Source organism: Cyrtonyx montezumae, unplaced genomic scaffold (assembly GCF_038088225.1).
Source record: "Cyrtonyx montezumae isolate F1298 unplaced genomic scaffold, pur_monq_1.0 scaffold_43, whole genome shotgun sequence".
NCBI classification, from domain to species: domain Eukaryota; kingdom Metazoa; phylum Chordata; class Aves; order Galliformes; family Odontophoridae; genus Cyrtonyx; species Cyrtonyx montezumae.
In genome coordinates this window covers 762,966-785,254 of record NW_027072049.1, presented here as the reverse complement: position 1 = coordinate 785,254, position 22,289 = coordinate 762,966, and the positions used below count along the sequence as shown (strand labels likewise).

The following is a 22,289-nucleotide window of genomic DNA, read 5'->3' as shown; positions in this document are numbered from 1 at the left end:
GTAATCCACTCTGACCACAGGAGATCCACGCAGGGCTGCCCATGAGCTTCACTGCACTCCTGAGAAGGTGAGTTATTTATAAGAGGCCACACCAGGGAGCAGAAAGCTGCACCATCTGCAGAATGCCACGAACCTGCTAATACGGGTTTCACTTTTGAGACCAGAAAACTGTTTTCTTCCAAAAAATTGTTATTTTTAAAAAACTGAAATTAATTAGGGGTAAAACACTAACGCTAGTGCCATGAACAGGCAGGATCAACATTTTTTCCCCTCCAAAGGGCAAAGAGTCATATACCATCCCCAGCTGAACCTTGGTGCTTCGAGCTTTTCAGGAGATGTTACCTAAACTTTATTAAAAGAAAAAGAACAATGTTTAAATATCAACACTGGACTCGACCAGTCTTTTTCCAAAGTCCACATTCTTCATATGAAGCACACACGGCGTCCTGGATTCCCCAAGGCTGCATGTTCAGAAGTTCACAGTACGTGGAACCATGTCTTTTATTTTTATTTTCCTTGAGCTTCCCCTCCTTGTTCAGAGCAGCCACACTTTGTGGTCATTTGCTGGACAAACCTCAAGCCACCTCCTATCCACATGGCTTGGCCTAGATGCTGAAGGTTTTCTTGATGAGAATAGATGTTGTCATGCTCTATGGATGGAAAAAAGCAAGAGAAAAAAAGCACCTGGTACAGGTTTCTCAAGACCCTTGCGGATTCCTCTATTCCAAAGCTGTTTCTGAAAGTCTTCTTGCCGGTTTCTCAAGCAGTTTTTGGCCTATTACTGTGTCAGTTTGAAGAGCTGTTATTGGATGATCCAGAGGTTGATGCAATCGCAGCTCCAGCTGGGCTGCTTGTGGATACAGATTTGCGGATGTGAGGCAGCAAGTACGGGTCACAGGCCAGCTGCTGGACATCTATCCGATCCTCCTTTCGGTAGGCCAAACAACGCCTGATAAATGCCTGCAGATACCCCCCAAGGCAAAGCAAGAATTAGCAGACTGACAGGAACAGGAAGCTTTCTAACTCTTTGGGAGCTGGGCCAATCTGACAACCCAGTGCTGAAACTCCTTCCCCAGTGACTTCGCAGACAGCGCAGCCGCCGTGCCAGAAGCACATCTTTTATCAGCAGAAAGTACGGGTAGAGAGACTCCATTCAACCCCAAGGCTGACAACGATGCAAAGCCACAGAGCACTCCACAGGAGGGAAGTGTTGAACACAAACTCCTTGCTAGTTTTAGGAAAACTGAGAGAAAGGAAGCATTGGTGTTGGCTGCTGAGGACTTACCTTTGCTTCTGGTGTGACTACTGGCTTTGGAGGGAACTGCACCTCGGTAGCTTTCAGAATCGTGTTCTCCTGCAGAATATCTTGTTGTGACTGGTTGTGGCCAAAGGGCTACCAAAAAAAAAACACCCCAAAACAGTATTAGTTAAAGACTGATGACAGGCCTTAAAAAGAAATCCCACAGTGCTTCTGTTAATCATCATTCAACATCAGCATTTTTCCAGGCAAGAAGCCCACGAGCACTGTGAAGGTGTTTGCAGATTCCAGCCAGATGAACATCTGACACACTGCTCCTGTTTCTGATCTGAACAAAAGGGACACCAAGCTGGAACATGTCCGGGGTGTCTCCAGCTCAGACAGGAAGAGCTCCATGTGCTTAGAGACCTCATAGGTCAGCTTCACCACATGCAATAAGACCTTCACCCATCTGAGCTGCCAGGAAATTCACCTCCTTCAACCCCTGCTGGGCTGTTTCCACTGTTTGTCTGACTGACACCGCAGTGTTTCTATCAGCCCAGGCTTTCACAATTCCTGGTTACCAAGGACTTGTAAACACAAGAGTTGATGGAATCCTTTTCCTGCCCAACCACCTTCTGTTGTCATAAAAAAAAAAGTAAGATTGCCTTTTCTCAGAACAAATCACTTCTTCCTGAAATAAGACTCATCCCTTTCCAAAAGACTTTCTAAAAACATTTAGAGTAGGTCTTTATAGCCACTTTTTATTTTAAAACACTTGCAAGCTGTTGAGCAATATCAGTCCTGACGAAGACTTTGCACTCACAGAATAACATCAGAGCACTGAAAGCATGATAAAACAATGTCAAAGCAAGAAGTCAGGTGCCTGGCCCTGAACAACACATTCATCCTGCCCATTACTGTCTCACTGGAAGTACAACCAGCAGAAAGATGTTCTGAAGAACGTTGCTTCTGAAAGCACTGCCATGTAGAACAAAACACAACCTAGCAAATTATCCTCACTCCATTAACATGGGCTCTGTCTTGGAGCTGGTGGCAAGGAGACAAGGCAGAAGCACACTCTAGTCTGGCAAGGAGAAGGGAGCAGAAGCCAGGGCTGCCTCCCAAAGGTTTGAATCACTGCTTGGAAAGGAGTGACTCCAACATGCTCTCTTACCTTTCTTCCATAGAGACACTGATAGAAGATGACCCCTACTGACCAGACATCAACTTTATTTGAAATCTTTGGAGGTTCCTTCCCAACCACGAAACATTCTGGTGGCAAATACCTGATTAAGAAGAACGGATGACAAGTTGTGAGTATTTTCTTCACATACTTTCAATCATTTTCTTCAGAAAAGAAGGAATAAGCTGCTGTGATCACATGTTGGCTTGGGATTCACAGAACCCAGTTTTGTCCCTGCACGTCTAAGATCACTATTGCATACCACTGCATTTCTTGAAAACCACAATCCCAAGAACTCTCTAGACATCGGTGGTCTGAGTTAGTCAGCAACAGTCATTTTCCTTTCAACAGAAGTACATAAAATAACCTTGCTTTCTTTTCATCTTCAAAACTGGTATTTGTTGTCAAAAGGGCTTGGTCAACAATTTCACAATACAAATTCACAGCCAAAAATATGTATTTCTGGAAACACAAGCCCAGTTGGCAGGTCAAAGAGTCTCAGCTTCGCTCAAACTACAGCTAGCTTTACTTCTGGAAAGGAACAAATCTAAACATTTTTCACACAATACAGAAGGCCTTAACAAACATTTGTGTACAACTGATGCCCACGGTGACATGCTGTAGCTTGGGTAACATCTAATAACGACATCCCGTGGTATCTGCTGCAGGTCTTGCTCTCAGCTGAGCAATACAGCAATGACATCTGGCACTTGGAGTCAAGCATTACTGCAAATATCTTTCATATGACACTTGGAAGTGAAGCTTCAGCTATATATAAGGTGATGCTTACCAGTAAGTACCAGCCCCCTGTGATGTCAGCTCCATGCCATCAACAGAGTTGTAGCTGTCATCGTCCATGATTTTGGAAAGCCCAAAATCTGTGATTTTTATCTCCCCACATGCAGTACCATTGACTAGAAGAATGTTACCTAAACAGAGGAAAGAAGCAATCTCTTAGAAATACACTTAGCAGGGAAAAGCGAGAAAAAAATTGCATTTAAGTCTGGTCCTCTACACAAGAAAACAAGCATCCTACAAAGCACAGCAAGCTGCAGCAGCCTGGGTAGGTGTTTTAAATTCAGTAGACCAACAAAGGCAACTCAGCTCCCGTTGAGTGCTAGATGTGATTTATCCATCCTCAAATGGCTCAGTCGCCCAACATTACTTGGAGCCTTCAGACTACAAGCCCTATTCTCCACATCAGCTTGATGCCCGTGCTGTTTTGACCCCTCCCAAAGGTCCTACTGGAAGGGCAGGTCAAAAAGGAAGACTAAGGAGAGAAGCAAACATACAAAGTTATGACTCATTCTGTCCAGAAGTCCTGACTTGCCCCAGTCTCTCAACAGCCAGAAACTCTCTCCCTTCCTGGCAGTGCTCCCCAGTGGCTTTCTAAGCTCAAAAAAGACAATTACTGCTTAAGCAAGAGTCTTTCATAAATCCATCAAGGATCAAGAATTCAGATCATCACTGTTTTTCTCAAAGCATACAATAAAACAGCAGAATTGTGTGTGATGGCAGCGGATGAATCACAGCTTTAGACAACTGCAGGCAGAGCTGTGCTGCATGCTCAGACCACGTAAGAACAGACAACAGCTGGGAGAAGAAATACGGTCACTAGAACCAGTGCAACAGCACCACCTCCTGTACAGACTCCTCTTGCTGATGCAATAAACCACATCACATGGAGTTACACAATACCGAAGAGGTGCCACCAGCAAAGGAAGGCAAACCAGAGACAACAGTCTGAAGAGGTGGTTGAATTTTACTGGATTAGGAAAAAGCAATGTAGCCACTTTTCATGACTCTAAAGCGAGCATTTCCATTTCTACTACTCTTTTTCACTACTCTATGCAGTGCTAAATAGAGCCCTGCAACATTTTTCAAAGGACCTTCTGCTTGGTAGATGCTAATGAATTCAAAGGAAGACCAGAGCATGCGTGTCCTCAGCTCTGTGAGCTGCCACGAGAGAAAAAACAAACAAACCAAAAACCTGAACACTTCCCAGTTATCTTCTGACCCCAAGTTTTCAGGCAGATGATTACAGAAAGAATAAGCCAGAAGAATGGGAACATAAAACACAGTAGTAATTATGGGAACCTTTCTGAAGCAACAACAGAAGCTCTCAACAGCAGAACACAAGCAGGACATTGAGAAATCAAACATAGACATTTGGTGGTTCAAGAGCTCTTTCTGAATAAGGCAGCTACTTCTGCTGGAATGTTACTTCCTTGTTTATGTTGCAATTCTGGGACACAATACCCTTTTCACAGAATGTTCTATGCATTATAGTTTTTTTCTTATTGCAAGTTTATTTTCCCAGGCAGGACCGTCTCCTTTTTGCTGTCTGACCAAAATAAACCCCTACAGTTTACTTATAACCCATTACTTTCAGTTAGCATCCTTAAGCACATCAGCTAGCAGCATGGCATACCTGGTTTAAGGTCATAGTGTATGATGGGAGGTTTGATTTCATTTAAGTATTTTAAAGCATTCACAATCTGCATGATGATGGATCGTGCCTCTTTCTCTGACATTAACTTGTGCTGTTTCAGGTAGAAGTCCAGATCGTTTCCCTCACAGTATTCTAACACTGTACAAAACCTGAAGGAAAACAGGAGCAGCTGTAATTAAGGCATCTGATAGAAACCAGACCACTTTGTTGTTGTTTGTCTGCAAGTCTCATCTACTCGATCAATACATTAAGAGTCCTCCAGCCAACTAACCTCTTTCCAAAATCAGGGCACCAGGATCCTCAAATGCTTAAAAGCACAAAGGTCAGATACGCCCCATTTAGCACCAGAGCAGAAACAGAAAGCAGTACTGGCTGGAGCATGTGCCCAGGTCAACAGTAAGGATTTACTAGCAGAGCATCACATCTGACGTAACAGGGCACGTGAGTCAGCATCTCTAGAAAATCTGTTCATGTAGGAACTGCCCCAGACAGACATCTCTGCAGCACAGCCTGCAAGGTGTGGATGTAAGAGGGAACTGGGCTCATTTAGCTTGGAGAGGAGAAGGTTCCGGAAAACCTCACTGTGGTCTTCCAGAACTTGAAGGGAAGGTACAAACAGGAGGAATGACTCTTAACATGGGTTGATAAGTGGCAGGACAAGGGGGAACAGTTTTAAATGAAGATGGGAGATTTAGGTTAAATGTTAGGAGGAAGTTCACTCAGAGGGCGGTGATGCACTGGAACAACCTGCCCAGAGAGTCTGTGGATGCCCCAACCCTGGAGGCATTCAAGGCAAGGCTGGATGTGGCTCTGGGCAGCCTGATCTAGTGGCTGGTGACCCCACCCATGGCAGGGGGTTGAAACTAGATGACCTTTGAGGTCCTTTTCAACCCTGGCCATTCTATGATTCTATGATATACTTTGGACCCTGCAGTAAGATTATGAGAGGTCAAAAACTTTGCAGTGGATGTGTTAAACTGAGTCAAAGCATACAGCAACACAACTTACGAGTCAGTATCCAGAGAAAAGTAGTCATATAGCTTAACTATTCGAGGATGATCCAGTTCTTTGTGAATTCTGTATTCTCTACACGCATGTCTGAAAATAGGAAAGTGTGAGCATTAGTCATACAAGTGACAATTCTAAGTTCTGCAGAAAGAGAACCCAGACATATCACTTGGCAGTCCAAGTTCAATCACAAACCCATGCACACCACACTGCTTAAGAAAAGGCAAGCAAATGAGGAGCTGCTCAGGATAGTTTTTGAGAAACACAGAATCCAAGTGTATCAGATTCCCAAATGCTGGCAGCACTACAAAATAACTTAATCCTGATTAATGGTACTGCTTGCCAAAACAGAATTATCTCATAATAAATTGCTATGGGATCCAAGATAGCTGAATGCAAAAATCAGCAAGTTCTAGAAAAATTCCAGGTTGCTGAACAGCCCAAGCTTCAATTTCAGCTTAGCTTATACCACTGACACGCTGAGGAAGTAAGATCACAGTTTTGTCTTTGAAGTTCTGTCAAAAAGAGTTTGGCTGTGATTCTGCAGCACTTATCTAATCCATGGCATTAGGAAGCAAGTGTTACCAATGCTGAACAGGCTTCCTGTAGTCCTCCTCTGGGCCATGACACAAGTTATTCCTATCACCTGTGAATAGCTCAAGTATTGTAGGAAACAAAAAGAAGTCTTTCAGGGAGCAGCACGCAGGTATGTACCTGGAAGATGGGCATGAGCACTCTTTCTCTGCAAGATCTTACACATTTTGAAATGAAACCACTTCAGCACTTTCTTTTTAGAGCGCTACTTGCTCTTTAAAACCTTGTGCTGCACTGCTTATACAAAACTGGGGGTGTGTGCACACATCAAAGGCATTTCTAACATGAATATAAACTTTACAAGTAGATTCTGGGATAGAGAGTGGCTCTTGAAAAGTGGCAAAACATAGGAAAAAGTGGCAGCCTGTTCACAGACAATGAATAACTAAATACAACATGGCAATGTGTCTGTCTGTTTTACAACCTTACTTACTTGTGATAGTTTTCTTTCTTCTCATCTCTCCAGTTTTTATTTAACTGGTGTATTTTCACAGCTACGTATCTCTGTTCTGTTAAATCAAATGCCTGCAGAGAGAAGAGCTGAGCATCAGTAGGAATTACAGCTTCAAGTGAATGCTGCACAAGCAGACAAGATCTAACAAATCAATCTCTCCACCCAGGAAATCAGCATTACAACACACCGAGCGAAGAGCAAACCCACATTTTGATGTAATTAGTTTCACTAATGAAACCAAGCAACTCTGAAAACAATTGAATATTCTGTGCTTTGATCTGACCCTCCCCTATGGGATTCAACTAAAGCTGCATTTATTCTGACATTTTACTACCAGTGCTACAATGGGATCAGAACGGCCAAATTACTGAAATAGTCACTCAATCACACAGGGAAAGACTTTGTCATTATTCCCCAAACCAGTTAACTTATTTTTCTACACTAAGTTAAAAACAAAACGAAAATCATGCAGAAGTTCTTTAATACTTTGCTTCATGCTGGTAGCTCAGCTCTCCATCTAGAAGCAAAATGTTTCAGCTTGTTTAGAAGCCACAGAATTCAAGGGCTGAGCTGTGTCATTCTGGTGCTGTGCCTCCAGTATCTTGCTTTTTAGGCAGCCTTTAAAAAACAGATCACTAGAATTGTGTTCATGGAGAAATGAAGAAGTCTGTTAACTTCATCTGAGGGCAGAAACAACTAATAATTTACAGGATTGGGTAAAATCCTATTGTAAGCAAACAAGGATAATCTGTATCCAGCTGAAAAGCTGGATACTTAACTCCTAATGCTTAACAGATCAGCACAGACCGTGGAGAAGAGAACTAAGCATTTCTTTGTTTTAGTAATATAATTATAACTCTTAAGCACAGTCAAGTATGAAGCATTCCTATCCCCTTGCTTTCACCTTTCACCTGTGGAGCTTAGGATTTCTACTGAGTCATCAGAGACTCCAAAGAGAAATTCAGAGCACGTGCAAGCAGCACTCCCTCTTGGCTACCTAAGCAGTATGCCCCCCTTGGTTTAGATACCTATTGTTACTATACTGCATCAAAACTATAAATCATCATGATGTTTCCAACATTTGCATTGGCGTAGTTACGTTAATTCTATCCAAATTCAACATAAATTAAAGACTACTGGGTGTAAGTGGAGAATATTTAGCGCTGGAGAGGATTTAAGTGTAATAATCAAACAGCAAGAAGCTCCAAAGTCTTGAGTCCTGGCTGCGCAGAGTGCTGACACACAAACAATCCTCAGTTCCAAGGACTACACACACACCCAGCCTGCTACTTCAGAGCGTAAATGAAGAAAAAAGCCTTTTACCCCCAGGAAATGAAGGCTTTGCTCTTATTATTTGAGTTGTTTTCTCTTTCATTTATAGCAAAGTTCAGACTTGCTATGCTATACTCAGTAAAACTCAGCCACATTCAGGTACTTGTGTGCAGCACTTGAATAAACGAATGCTACACTCCTGTCCTGGTGAAACCTGCAGATTTAGTACAATGCTTTCTTGAAACGTACATTTGCAGGATATTTGACTTCTGAGGACATGAGCAGAACCTAAAGATTTCAAGCCTGCTGTCTAATACAAGCCAGATGTAACACATTTTGTTCTTCTTCCTTCCACAACCACACACTCCACAGTGAAAATGACTGCAAGGTTCTGCTTACTGGGGGATTTCATTGCAAGCTCAGATTACATCAGATTGGCACCTTGAATTTACCTTATATACTTCACTGAAGCCTCCTCTACCCAGAAGATGTAGCAACAAATATCTATCGTTTAGCGTTGGATGGTCTTTAAATCTGGCAAAAAAAAAAAAAAAAGACAGTTTAACAACACTGACAATTATCTCTACTGCACAATAAATTACAGCTCTTATACTGCTTAGAAACAACATTTTTTATATTGAGACTGGAAATATCAGAACTGGCAGATCAGACCCTATTTAATCGTTTTGTACTGATAGAAGGTTATATAATGACACTTTGATGCACCCAGAAGCCTTTGTCCTACCCCCTAGACTAGTGAGGCATCAAGGTGAAACACTAATTTAAAAAAAACACAGCATTTGCCATTATGAAGGGGACAAATCAAGATTTGCACTACACTTTCTATGACTCCCATGGGCTTACTGTGAATTATCTTCATTGTGTATCCTTTTCAATTCCCTGATATGTAGATTTCTAACCCTCTCTAGCCGTTCCAGCTCTGCCTGGATCTCTGCTTCTTCCTGTGCAAGAGAAAACCAAAAGGAAAAGAGATAACAGTCAGCATTTCCACCTGGAACCACAAATATAACAGATTATTGGCAAATAACGTATTTGGGAACTTAAAAAGCTGCTCACAGTCAACTTAAAGAGTCAGATAGAAGGTGAAAGGAATGAAAACCAACTGAATAATTCTGTTTAAAATGGCAGCCATTATCTCTCAAAACCCCTCTCCCCTTCTGCAGCCGTGCTGTGTGATAAATCTTTTAAGATTGCATCTTCAAAAACTGGGACATGATGTTTTAAGAAAGACACACTATAAATATAGACTGGTGTCCTGGGCTTCGACACATAATTACAAAGATAACAAAAGTAATTGAGATTTTTCTGAAGAAAGTACAGACTTTGGACTCTGAAAGCCATACGAAAGGAACGTTTGAAGGATGCAGGATTATGTGGCCTGCCTGACACTATGGCTTACCCATTACACGTGCATGGTTCTAACTTCACGTTATAGAAAAGGAGATTTCCAGTACCAGATCCCATTTTCATCTTACAGACCATCACTGTGAAAACTATCACAGCACATAAATGCTGCAATAACCTTCCGACACATTTCAGGGTATTGTGTTTTCTACCCCAGAAATTTAAAAGCCACCTTAACCAAAAAATGGAAGTTACAGCAAACAGCTTCTGTTGCGAGACATCATTTGAATGGACAACGTGCACCACTTAACAAAGGCAAGGCAAGTAAAGGCTTGTCCAAACAGCAGTAACAGCTCTGACACCACACTGAACCACAGTGCAGGCCAAGTTGAGAAGCAGGAATAACTTAACACACATTTCAGTGGTCAGCAGGTGAAATTAAAAACAGCAGAACAGTTTAGTGTAAATTTGATGGACTCTTTAGTCCCCGGGTGGTTTCTTGTTTAACACCAGGCTAAAAGCCACGTCACCCTGCAAGCAGGGAGACCTCTCCCTCAGAGCTCTTCACTTTTAACTGAGACTGATTTCTTTATCATAGGGCAGGAGTGACTGATAAGCCAACATAAAACCTGAGAGAACTTTCAGCTGTTACTCACTAAGAAAGAGCAAAGAATTTTTCTCTGGATCACAAGAGATTTTACTGTTCTTAAAAGATTTGTTTCAGACCTAGAAACCAAGCGAGGAAGTGCTGAGAGGCTCTGCCTCCTGTAGGAACATGCTGTGTACAACAACTTCATCTCTGAGATGTGCAGCACTGCTGGTCTTGCCCTGTGAGCCATGTCAAAGTTCTGATGAACAACCTGTAGGGCTGGAAGGTCCAGTGCCCTCAAATACAAGACTCAAATTCACACTGATGAGGACAGCGTCGCAAACCTCAGTTAAAACACGTGCCATGAGTAGTATTATCTGGTACACATGACTCAAGGGACATAGTTACCCATTTGTCTTGTGACTGTTCCTTCCCTTTTCAACTTGTTCTATTTTTAGGCACAAAGAATGAGCCAGTTTCCAAAAGTGGACAAGGATAAGAACAGCTTCAGACAATGCCACAATCCCAGAACATTACTTCATTTTCCATTAAGGTCCATTTCCAAAAGGGATTCCTCTGTTCCAGGGTGGGACACTCCATGCCAGCACAGACAACCTGCAATTAATCCACTCCAGCAATGCGGAAGCTACAGAGCAAGAGTGCCCGTAGCATGCTCCTGCTCATATCACATATCTGTACTCACTGGACAATAAAATGCAATGGGCAGTGTGCCAGCAGATTCCATGTGCACTTTAACTTTCCCTCACCACTGAAAATAATGAGTACAGCAGCATTAATGAGGCCTTGCATTCAGCTGAAGTGTCAAGGTTACAGGGAAAAAAAAAACCACCTGAGAAAAGATGGAAGAGTAACAGGGTGTTGCATTTCCACTTTTCCTCTGTTTCACTCAGGAAAAAAGAATCTCTTTTGGCCTTAGTGGCCATAGCTAGCTAGGAAAAAGGCAGGCAGCCTTTGATTTTATTTTGACTTCATCTGCTAAGCATCCTTGAAGTTTTATTTATAATTTTTGCAATCATGTTGAAGGTAACCAGCAGCTTATTTAAATATAAGCTTACTTGCAGGTGTAACTCCTACTGAAGCCAACATATGTGAAAACAATCCATGCATTACAACTATCTAAACACTACTATTATTCAAAAGACTTTAAGGATCTGTTACTGATAGTGCATGACAACGAAATGGGAAGGTCACTGTTGCCTGCAATTTCTGTTTTGTTCTTGTCATTTCTCCCCCTTGGTCCCTTCCTTCATGTTCCCACAATCCCAGGAGCATATAGAGCCCAGCTCCAGGAAGCCCTATTGGCAGAATAAGATGCACTGAAACAGCAGAACTCCCTGCATGAAATCATAACTGTGAGGACACCATCTATTTGCTGAGGTAAAGAGCAATACTACCACCCTGGAAAATATGATTACAAAATCCTGAGCACCCTTTTCAAGTAATAAAATACCTCTTACTCAGCAATCTGCAGTGGTGACCTCTGCAATGAAATGCTACTGTTTGTAGAATACTGAGGCAGAAACCTACCCAAAACCCTTCTCTGCAGTTCTTACCTTTTTCAGATGACCTAGTCGGAGTTTGAAGATTTCCTCCTGCTCATGGTATTCTGCTAGCGTTAACCTACATGGAAGAGACAGATCCAACGTGTTACACTTCAGCACATGACTTGCAGCATACACCTCCTCCTATAGAAGCAACAGAGTACATCCACATCCTGCAATGGTGTTTTTGTTTTTTTTTTGTTAACTCCACAATCTGCTGAACAAGAGAACAAAAGCTAAACTTTAATAAAACGCCTATCCATTTCAAATTCAAGTCCCTAATGACACTTGTTCAGGACAGTGCCAGGATTGTAACACTACACCTGGCTACACTGACACTGCAAACTGAGCCATGAATTGGGATTCCAAACTACTTCTATTTAATCATGTCAGGAATTTTACTCCACTTTTCCACATCTTCGACCTTGCAAGCAGCTAGAGACAATGGGATAAGGAAACAAGCTGCATTTTACTGATGGCAAATAACATTCAATGTTTCTATTCTAAGCAGCAGGCAAAATTCAGCCTTACACCAGAACAGTGACAGATTCCATCACTAGTGAAATGTAGTGATGCCCTGAGATCTGTAAAGGTACAAAACCAATCATTATACTGATTTTCTCACTGCTGACGACATGGGTAAAGGCATCACACATGTGAACATAAGGTTATGAAGTCCACATCAATTGCATCTGTTTACTTTGTAAACAAGATAACGTGTGAACATATAAGTAACCTTTCTGAACCTAAAATGAAGTCTCAAGAGGATGGACCCTTGTTGCAGCAGTTATGCTCTGCACAGCACCCAGTACAAAAGTCAGCAAGAGTTCTCCACAGCATCAGTATCATGCTCAGCATCAAGAGAAGACAGAGCCCTCTGTCTGCAGGGCTGCACTCCCTCAGCTCACCATACAGCCAACTGAGAGAAGAGAATGCTAGATGTGCTTGTCTTGAAATGCCACTACTTCTCTCCACTGCTCACAATGCAGAGGGGCTGTACAGCTGAAACAACTTCTACTGCAGTTTTAATCAGGTAAATTTAATGTAAAACTCACAACATTCCCTTCGAAAGGATTTCAACCATAAGGAACTGCTTATTACAAATTAAAGGCACGTATAAAAACACCTGGTATCATAAATGTTTAGGTGATGCCTCACTTCATATGAAAGTGTGCTATTCCATGAGAAAAATAAGACAGTCTGAACTTGGATCAGATTTAGCTAATTTAAAAGGCTTTCCCAAATGTTTAGGTCTCTGGTTGGTGTAGCTGTACAAAGAATAAAAAGACAATTGAATAAACCAGCAACAAGCTTTCCACACGTTCTTGCGCACAAGAGAAATACAGAGCTAAACACCAACAGTCTACTCATTAAGCAAGAGACGTAATGAGTACCAGGCTAACATTGACTAAAACTGCCACATTTGCAACAAGCATTACAAAAAACAAGGAGGCTTGAAGATGAACACTGTCCTGTTTCAGAAACACGGCCTGAAAAAACGACTTCTGGTGCAGCTGAGACTGTAAAGCTGCCTGAGCTGTTCAACAAACCTCAAGAAGGTTAATCCAGCAGATAACACCCATGAATGACAATACGTATCTCATTCATTATTTTCAGAAGAGTGACATTGGGGTAGGGTATGTCTGATCCTACATCGTGAAACCTTCCCCTTCTTTCTAAGACACAGCAACAACCATGAAATTAAGAGGAAACAAAAACCAAATGAAATTATTTGGCCAATTATTCTTCATACAAGTTCTAGAAGCGTTTACATTCAACTCGCCTTGTAGACTCTGTAAGAATATCACAAAACAGTAAAACCTCCCTCCAAAATCAGACAGATGCTGTTCCTGAATCACATCAGTCCAACAAATGCATCTGTCTGCAAGTAGTCAGTTGCTGCAGCTGACTTACAAAACCAATATTTCATAAGCTAGAACACTCCACATGAACAGGCGAGAAGTTTTTAATCAAGAACACCACAAGCAACTCTTCTAATCCACAAAGATAAAACCTTATAATACAACAGGGAAGAATGACTGACCAGCAAGGAACGCTAAGAAAAAGACCAGGCAGCACAGAAAGTCTCACCAGCGTAACCACGTAGAGAAATCACACCAAAGCAGGCTCACTATGGGCAGAAGCTCACTGGATATCACAGATATGCATCATGACTGGCAGGCTACATCAAGATCCACGCTGCCATGCCAAGCAGCGAAAGTCTCCATGAAGCTGCAGCATTCTGCTAGGTAGAAACATCACTACAGGCATTGAAATCATTATGTTATCACTCAAGTGGGTGACCGTGTGCTATTTCCTTCTCCAAAATCCAACTGCCATTTAAAAACTCAACTTTAAAAGTGTATTCAAATGTTTTTAAGCTCTCTTGGCCAGAGTGAGGGGTCAAGATCTCTGTTCAAGCTATGTACTTGTAGAAAGCATATACTGCACTCCAATACAATAGACCCAATCAATCTGAGCATCCTACCTGGAGGTACCACTTTAGCAAGTGAGAGCATTTCCAACACACAGCTCACCCAGCCATGTGCCATCTTTGCTGCAAGTGGAAAAAAAGAGTGGGAGCTTTTGCTTCACATGCACTTTTCAAAGTGGAAAGTGCAAGAATTCAAAGGACTCCAGAACCTTTGAAGTAAGGCCATAACCAGGAGATTTAATAGTGCAAAAATGAGAAGTGTCACTGAGAATTATAGTATTAGCCAACAGCAATAAAATTAAGACTGAAAAGTAGACTTGTAGAAGCTACGGGAAAGTACTGACTGCCTGGAGTGGGGAGAAAAAGAAGAAAAGAGAACTAGGTCATGTGCCCTAGCAGCATGTTGAGAGTCAGTTTTATTTACAATAAGGTTACTTAATGTGATTTCCAACAAGAAACAAGCTGGTCAGGGTTTGGCTTCAATTTCTAACTTGCAAAAAAATTTTTAAAAAGGAATAGCAATGATTAAAAGCTCTCCTGAGAACCTTTCCTCTCTAAAAGCACCAGCATTCCTGAAGCATCAACAACGTGAAAAAGAAGAGAAAGTCTCCCGTGAGGTGAAAGTGTAGTATTTAAATAATGCTTCCATTTCCCTGACCCAAATATCTGGAAAGAACCTCTTTGGAGATACAGTTCTATGTCTTAATACACTGTCTCTACAGAGCACCTTCTCCCTCAGTATACCACATTTATTCTGTGAAAAGCCTCACCAGAAGGCATGGACATAAAAGCTTCTTAACGTTTGGTTTTTTTTTAAGCAGTGTTGAACAGCGACAGAAAAACTAAGGGTGAAGTCTTTTACTTCTTTTGCACATCACTTTTTCAACTCTCTCTTGCTGCATCAAGTTTGAAAATTTAACTGCGTTCCAAACAAATTAAGCTCACAAAAATTCTGGACTCAGCAATGATCCATGTTTTACTCCAATGAAAACTATTTAGAACTGCAGCCAGATGTTTCTGAATGCCAGGCTAATTCCACACTATTCATTTGTGTGTGTAGTGAAGCCTAGAGGCAAGGGCAAGATTCCATTTCCCAGTGGATATGTTGTGCTCTAATCAAAGCATGCAGCTTTGCAAGGCACAAAGAAGGCCACAGAACGTACGTTTCATTTTCTGCTCCGTTGGTCTTGTTCTTGCGCTGCTTCTGCTCGGTGCTTGCTGGAGGGGTCTGTCCCATTGCAGGTGGCTTCCGTTTCGCTAACATCTTTCGTTGCCTTTCTATTTCTTCCCTCTGGGAATTTATCCTTTCCTGTTGCCTGGAAAGATGAGGGCAGAAAAAACACAAAGCAGATAAACTAATGGAATGTACTCCGTTGTCCTCAGCATCTGCTTTTAAGAGACTTGAGCAATGAATTCAAATCAGCTGTGCTCTTAGATTACCAACAAAATATTCTTGTTCAGAACAGGGGGGGATGTGCCAAACATTGACTCAGATTTTTTTTTTTCCAAGGTATTTTTCACATAGAAGTGGATTATTTTCCCGGCCCACAGAAACCTTTTAAGTGAAAGGTTTTATTCATGCAGAGGATATCCAAAAACAAGGAGTTGCTAACCTCATGGAAAACCCAGGGATCTATGGTAAGTCACTAAGTTTCCACATGCTTTTTTTCCTAGAATACTCTGTTCTCAATCTTAGACTTTCCTGTTTGAACTGTTCCTGAAGTCTGGCACTGTCTGAGAAAGTATCCCTGTGCTTCAAAGGTACAGTTCAACTATCCTCAGTTTTCTGAAGTGTAACTACCACCATCTCCAGTTTCAGGAAGAAAATAATCTTTTTGTTTCAGAAGAGAGACTATCATAAAGCTGTCTTGTTCTTTTATAGTGATAAAAGCATTTGTGGAATTACAAACCTAAACGACTTGAGAACTTAGATGCTTAATTCACATTTTAAAAATAGATCGAGATTACAGGGAAGGATTCCAGAAGTATTTCTTCCATGTCTTCCAGTACAAACTAAGAAATCATGAACTTCACAATCTGCATCTAACAAGACCTGCACCTTCTATCAGCCCATAGAAAGTAAGATGATTTTAAAGGATCATACACAGCAATTAATTTGCCACGTCCTACTTAAAGGTCGAGCCAGGTGGGAATTTACTGGATCTTTCCATTAACATCCTGCATAAAAGGGTCTCTGATCTTCATTTCCAGGTTTCTACAGCTACTTTGATCACAGTTTCCAGGAGGCAAAAAAGTTAAATAGTATGGATTTTCTTTTTTAAGCTTTTCTACCCTCTTACTTTGAAAGAAAAAACGGGGGGTTGGGGAAGGGAGATAAGTAACTTTTCTGGAGTAATATAAGCAGGTACGCAAACCAAATCGATTGACTCAGGATATATGTGAGAATCTGGCCTCCCCCTTCCCCCCACTCTATGCACGGCACAGCCAGACAGGTGCAGAGAACACCTAACAGGGCAGTCTGCTTCTTTCCTATCCAAAGGCCAACTCAAACAATCTGACTCCAGCTTTAAGTCTCCAGAGCTAAGTGGAAGCATATTTCTCACTTCAACGCTAAAAGATTCCCCGCTGCCTGTAGCTGAGTCCCTGTCTGATCCTTTCATGCATCAATCACACCATTCTCACATTTTGACATGCAAAACTTCACACACAACTGCTCAGTTTTTCCTTCTCTGCCTTTGAAGGTAAAGAAAGCTGTCCTCACTTGATGAGGTTCTGGAAGGCATAGCCATCCGTCCACTGCTCGGTGAAGGACGCCCCGTGCCGCACCGTAGTGAAGTGACCTAGCCTCAATCGATCCTGCATGCTCTTATCTCTGCACGCCATCTTCTCCTGTTTTGACTGAAAACAAAACAAGTGTTCAAATAAAACTCACGAATTAGCAGTTAAGTGCTATGCCATGTCCAAAGTCACTTCCAATCCTTGACACCTTTTACTTTGTTCCAGCACTGCTTATTCGAAACCAGCTGAACTTTACTGGTAAAATTACTGATGGTGCTTCTGCAGCCTGACAAGTGTTCATTTGATAGCTTCTTTTCCAGCATATCAGCTTCGTCTTTTCTTTCCCATTATTGCTGGGGCAGCTCACCCATTCTAGCATCAGCTGAAACTCAATTTAGCAGTAGGATTAAAACTATCTCTGTATCAGCAGCTTAGCTGCACTCCAGATACATCTCTGATCAGGCCTTTATTCACTCTAATAGGAGGTGAAGGAGGAAAACACACCCCAAATCAACGTTAAGACTAAGATACAATGATAAGCCAACTCAATCCTAGCCAAGCACCACTCCCAGAAGAGACAGACTCAATTAGGACTCCAACACTAAAAAAGTGATGGTGGTGTCTGTCACAGAGTATTTTCAGTAAATGAAAGTAAGTTTCAAAGGCCTGAGATGAGAGCAGCAAAGCTTCAGTTAATTAAGATTAACGATGAACCAGCACAGCTCCTCACTGGAGCTACACACTACTTATCTTAACAGCAGATCTATATAACACAGCCAAGAGTTCAAATCATCCCAGAAAACTGAGTCCCATTCAGCCAAGAACAATCAGCTCTGTGACAAAAGCAAATCAAACAGACTGCCTATACTGGCCAGCACCCTGGTATTTGTGTCCATCCAGTGCCCACGAACAATAGGTGTTATTGGCCAGCAGGTGAACGAGCAATCAAAACCCCACATTATTGAACTAAAACAAAATTTGCAAATCGTTCAATAGCAAAGCAAGCTGGATGCTTGTAAACAACAGCTTGGCACTTTCTCAATGTCTTTATCATGTTATTATGAGTACTGTACAAAGCAATGATCTCCAACCTTGCCATTTGAAAGAAAAAAAGTTTTAAATCACTTGCCTATGTCACAGAGCATATCTGGCAATTTCGCCTCACAATGGGATACCACTCTTGTACAGCAAGTGCTGGACAATGGTTCTTGTCAGGTATACAAGTTTCAAAGCAAACAATGCCCGTTGCATTTACAGCTCAGACTATTTCACTTAAGCAAGGGAGATGTCTCTTTGAGACTCAAAAATAACTGAACTAAAATATTCTGAACACTTTCAGTTTCAGATTACGTTCCTGTTTGCAGAGAAACAATTCAAGACAAAATTCCAATTGTCTCTTATCACTAGAGGAATAGGAACAGGTTTTCACTGCCCGAACAGACAGAGAAGCTTTCAAGTGCACAAACTGTGACTGCAGAGTCTGCTGCTCACCTTTTCTATGAGGAGCTTCTTGCTCATCGTTACACATCTATTTAACCGCTCTTTGTACTTCTCCAGCATCTTCTGCTGTTCATCTATCTGCCGTCTCAAATCGCAGTTGGCCTAGCAGTGAACAGAGAAGACAAGCCTTTAAGTCACTCTGTAAGAGCCAACCTGAGTGCCACCTAGAAAGAAAACTAGCTCTAGGCATCAGATTGAAGAAAGCAAAGCAGCAGGATAGAGGAGAAAAATCAAAAATAAGGCTACATTTCTATTTGCTAAACATCCACGCAAAACTCTTGCATTTTTAACCCACTCAAATCTTAACACCCTATAGAACAGAGAAGTGCTATCACCCTTTTACATATGAAGAACTAAGGTACAAAGAAATGAAGCACAAGGATTTTATTTTATTTATTTTATAGCAATTGACACCTTGTCACAGCTACCAAGTCTCAGAATAGCTTAGTCATCCCTGGACTACCCTCTCCCTCTTAGCCACAACACAGTGGCAGTCTAAAAGGATGGACTTGGCATTTCCAATTAAGTTCTCCTTCAAGTACTGTCCATCAGCCCTGCTACACAGACTTCTCCCAGTAACACTGACATGGCAGTATTTGATGTGCCACCATTTTCACTGATTAAAAAGTTAAATTTAATCATTCCTTTTCTAACCAACAGCTTCTGATTTAACAGTGGATAGTAAAAATCCTGCTCCATGGATTGTTTTCCCACGAGGCAACGCATGCTTCCATGTATATCTCTAAAAGCATGTCTTAGTTTTTAGGTACTGACACCAGACACACACAGGGCCTTTGCTCTTCTCCCTTCTGTTTTCTAATCCTTTTCAATACTTCACAAGAGATGGCCCTACAGTTGATGAAACATAGATCAGCTAGAACTTTTCAATTAAGTAAAATACCTTTAAATCAAGGACCTCCTCTTTTACTGAAGAATACTAATGAGACCGAGAAGCTTTATTCTTCAGATTTGACCAAAATAAGTGCTCTTCATCTCTGTACACGTCACTGACTCATAAATCAACATTTCAGAATAAACTCTGTACTGAGAGGTTGCAGAACATGCTACTAAGCAAGCAGCAGTCAGCACCCCAACATTTAGAAGGGGATAATTTTGAAGAGAAGTATGTTAAGTTAGCTAACAAAACTCACAGCTAGAGTGCAACAGATCAGCAGGGTTGGCCTTTCTTTGAGGAGACAAACAACTGACCTTAGCTACAATGACTCCACGCCACAGAACCACACTGTTACTGCTGCACTAGTTGTGGATTCAAACAGGCCAGAACAGAGTATCTACTGCAAAGTAATTATCTCAAAAGGCATGACTGATTTGTGAGTGTTGGTTCTACAAGTGGTACAGTACATAAAATCCTGCACTGCAGCCCAGCTGGTGCAGGAATTCTGGGTATCTTTAAATAGCAGCTTTTAGAAGAGTTGTCCCCCTTCAAATACTTACTCTTAGTAAATCATCTATTCTCCCTTCCTTCTTCTCCAAGTCAGAGTTCTTACTGTTTTCTAGTGCAGATATTTTTTCCATTGTGAGGTCCGACTGTAGAAGAAAACCATCATAAACTACATTTAGTAAGAACAGCTGATATCTCAGTTCGCACATTTCATCACTGTGTAACCCTCTTGAACCTGAACAGATTTAAGAAGGAACTGATCCCCCCTCCATTTCTCAGGCTAGGGGATGTCCTCCACTCTTCATTTCCATATTGCATGATGGGGTCCCTCAGCATAGGAGGTTTGGACAATTAGCACAAAGGTCTAACAGTCTGCTCCAGAGAAAGGAAACACAGCAAGCTACAACCACTTCCACGTGCTGCCAATTTTGTTTTTATAGCTGAATTCTGCCCAGCCTGTGGTGGTCTCTATCACTCAGTGCCTTTTCCTGAAACAAAACATAACCTGCACAAGGAAAAAAAAACCAACAAAAAAACAACAATCCACTGAAACTCACCCCTCAGCTGGAATACCAAATTAATGGGTGTGAACAACCATTGGTGAGACAAAAGACTACAATATCTATGTGTTTCTGTTTATTTTTTTAAGACGTCTTGACCAAAAATGCAGGTTCTTATTTTAAAGTATAATAAATTAACAGCAGGGGTATTAGGCACGAGCTTTTCTTTCTGACAAACTGACGTGTTAGTGCCTGCTGGGGTCAGAAACTTTAGTGCTTTTGAGTGAAATCTGTTTGGAAAACTGTACCAGGTGCAGCACATCTCAAATACCTTCACCTCATGAAATGCGTTATACCCATAAACAAAATACACGCTATATTTTGCAGTAACAAGAATATTTCAAACTCAAATAAACTGGTAGGGAAGAAAAGAGGAAGAAGAAGTCAGTATGCACATGAATGTAACATCTAAAAAAAGCCAAGCCAGCTCAAGGGAATCTTGCTCCTTGTCTGCAAACACAAATTTCACATTTATAGCCAGCAACACACTATCCTGGTTCTGAGAAGAGTTAGCAGAGACTTACCTGCAGAGTTGTCTACAGCTGCTCTAAAATTTTAGGCTTGCCTGGAAGCTAACACCACGAAGCAAGAGACAAACTTGGCAGACTAAACTCTGTTACTTCTCTACCCAGTATGGGAAAAATGAAAATGAACACCTGCCAGCACTGCATATCAAGCAAGATGAGCCCAAATCCCACAAGATAAAGAGGAAGCTTGGGCAGGTCACCTCACTGCTGCCTTCACTTCATTTAAGCTTCCTGACAGCTCGCAGGAGGCAGGCAGGACAAAAGCTTTTGTCACTGAAGGCAATGAGAAGGCTGGCTGTTGAAAACTCAAGACTATATCCACCCAGCCAAGCAGCAAAAGTTTCTTCAGAAACTGACTATTCCATCCATCTGTCAGATGCACTCACACACTTGCACCGAAAGATGATGTCATGCTTCAGGATGTATGCTCTTATTTGCACAGTGATTTATTTCATCACAACTCACCTTGCCTCGGAGAACTTAGAAGGCCCTCACACTGATGGAAAATGCTGGGGAAATCATGTTCATGCTAACTTGCTTTTGGCATTGCCATGAAATTCAAGCTGGAAATCTCTGAATACTTTTTTTTTCCCCATCTATCAACCTCAAACAGTTTGAGAAAACATGAAAATGTACACATTCTCATCGCACAGGCAAGCAACTTTACAGATTTCTTGCCTTAAGCACCTACTACATCTACATCTCTGAAAAACACAAGGAAGCTGAGCACTGGCACAAAGCATACTAAGCTAGCATATCACCCTTCTTAGGGAAGATGGATGCGGATGTCGAGCACAGGAGATGATAAAAACATCTTGCTTGCTACAGCTGGTACCGCTATTTTAAGCAGCAGTGTTGGGACAGCAGAAATTGACATCTAAAAACTCTCTCGGGCAGGTACTTGAGCAAAGGCATCATCTGTCAGAAGTGCTAGCAAGACACAGGGATCTTCACAGACCAGCATTTTAACAATACACACAACAGAGCTGACCCCAGTGACACAACAGGTCTCAGAGACGTTAGCCAAGTCAGCATCCCCAGCTATTTTTCATGCACAAAGAACTTGTACCACCTGCTGGGGAAATGGAGAATGAACCTCCCCCAGCAGTGATACTAAATGACACAGACTGATGAGTGAAAGTGATTGACACAAAACTGATTGTTCAGAAATCGCTCGAGGGAAGGGTCACTGACAGAGAAATCAGAGATGAAAACCACAAGATTAAGAGAAGGCGTGGAGAAGAAATGAGCAAGATGCACTGTAGGTAAAGCTTAATGTCCTTATACACAACAGGGGAAGATGATTCAGCTAGAATTATATCTTGCTGTAAAGCCACGAGAAGAATCTTAACAGATTATAAAAGGAATCAAGAGACTGGCACAGACAAAACAGCTATTCCTCTCTTTG

At 41.7% G+C, this 22,289-nt stretch overlaps 1 protein-coding gene across 4 annotated transcripts in view; it reads right to left on the bottom strand.

The window, feature by feature from the left end:
- Window positions 1-499: 499 nt before the first annotated feature.
- The window catches only part of TLK2 (tousled like kinase 2), a 41,270-nt gene continuing 19,480 nt past the window's right edge, over window positions 500-22,289 (bottom strand). For all 4 annotated transcript variants that reach the window (XM_065747246.1, XM_065747247.1, XM_065747249.1 and 1 more), the window contains 14 exons: window positions 19,848-19,940; window positions 18,384-18,494; window positions 16,876-17,012; window positions 15,317-15,469; window positions 11,732-11,798; window positions 9,068-9,165; window positions 8,656-8,737; window positions 6,911-7,002; window positions 5,884-5,973; window positions 4,855-5,024; window positions 3,214-3,352; window positions 2,415-2,526; window positions 1,286-1,393; window positions 500-960 (listed from right to left, as the gene is read on the bottom strand). In XM_065747246.1, coding sequence (XP_065603318.1) covers window positions 787-960; window positions 1,286-1,393; window positions 2,415-2,526; window positions 3,214-3,352; window positions 4,855-5,024; window positions 5,884-5,973; window positions 6,911-7,002; window positions 8,656-8,737; window positions 9,068-9,165; window positions 11,732-11,798; window positions 15,317-15,469; window positions 16,876-17,012; window positions 18,384-18,494; window positions 19,848-19,940 — 1,626 coding nt within the window. In that variant the 3' untranslated portion in view covers window positions 500-786. The remainder of the gene's footprint in view (window positions 961-1,285; window positions 1,394-2,414; window positions 2,527-3,213; window positions 3,353-4,854; window positions 5,025-5,883; window positions 5,974-6,910; window positions 7,003-8,655; window positions 8,738-9,067; window positions 9,166-11,731; window positions 11,799-15,316; window positions 15,470-16,875; window positions 17,013-18,383; window positions 18,495-19,847; window positions 19,941-22,289) is intronic.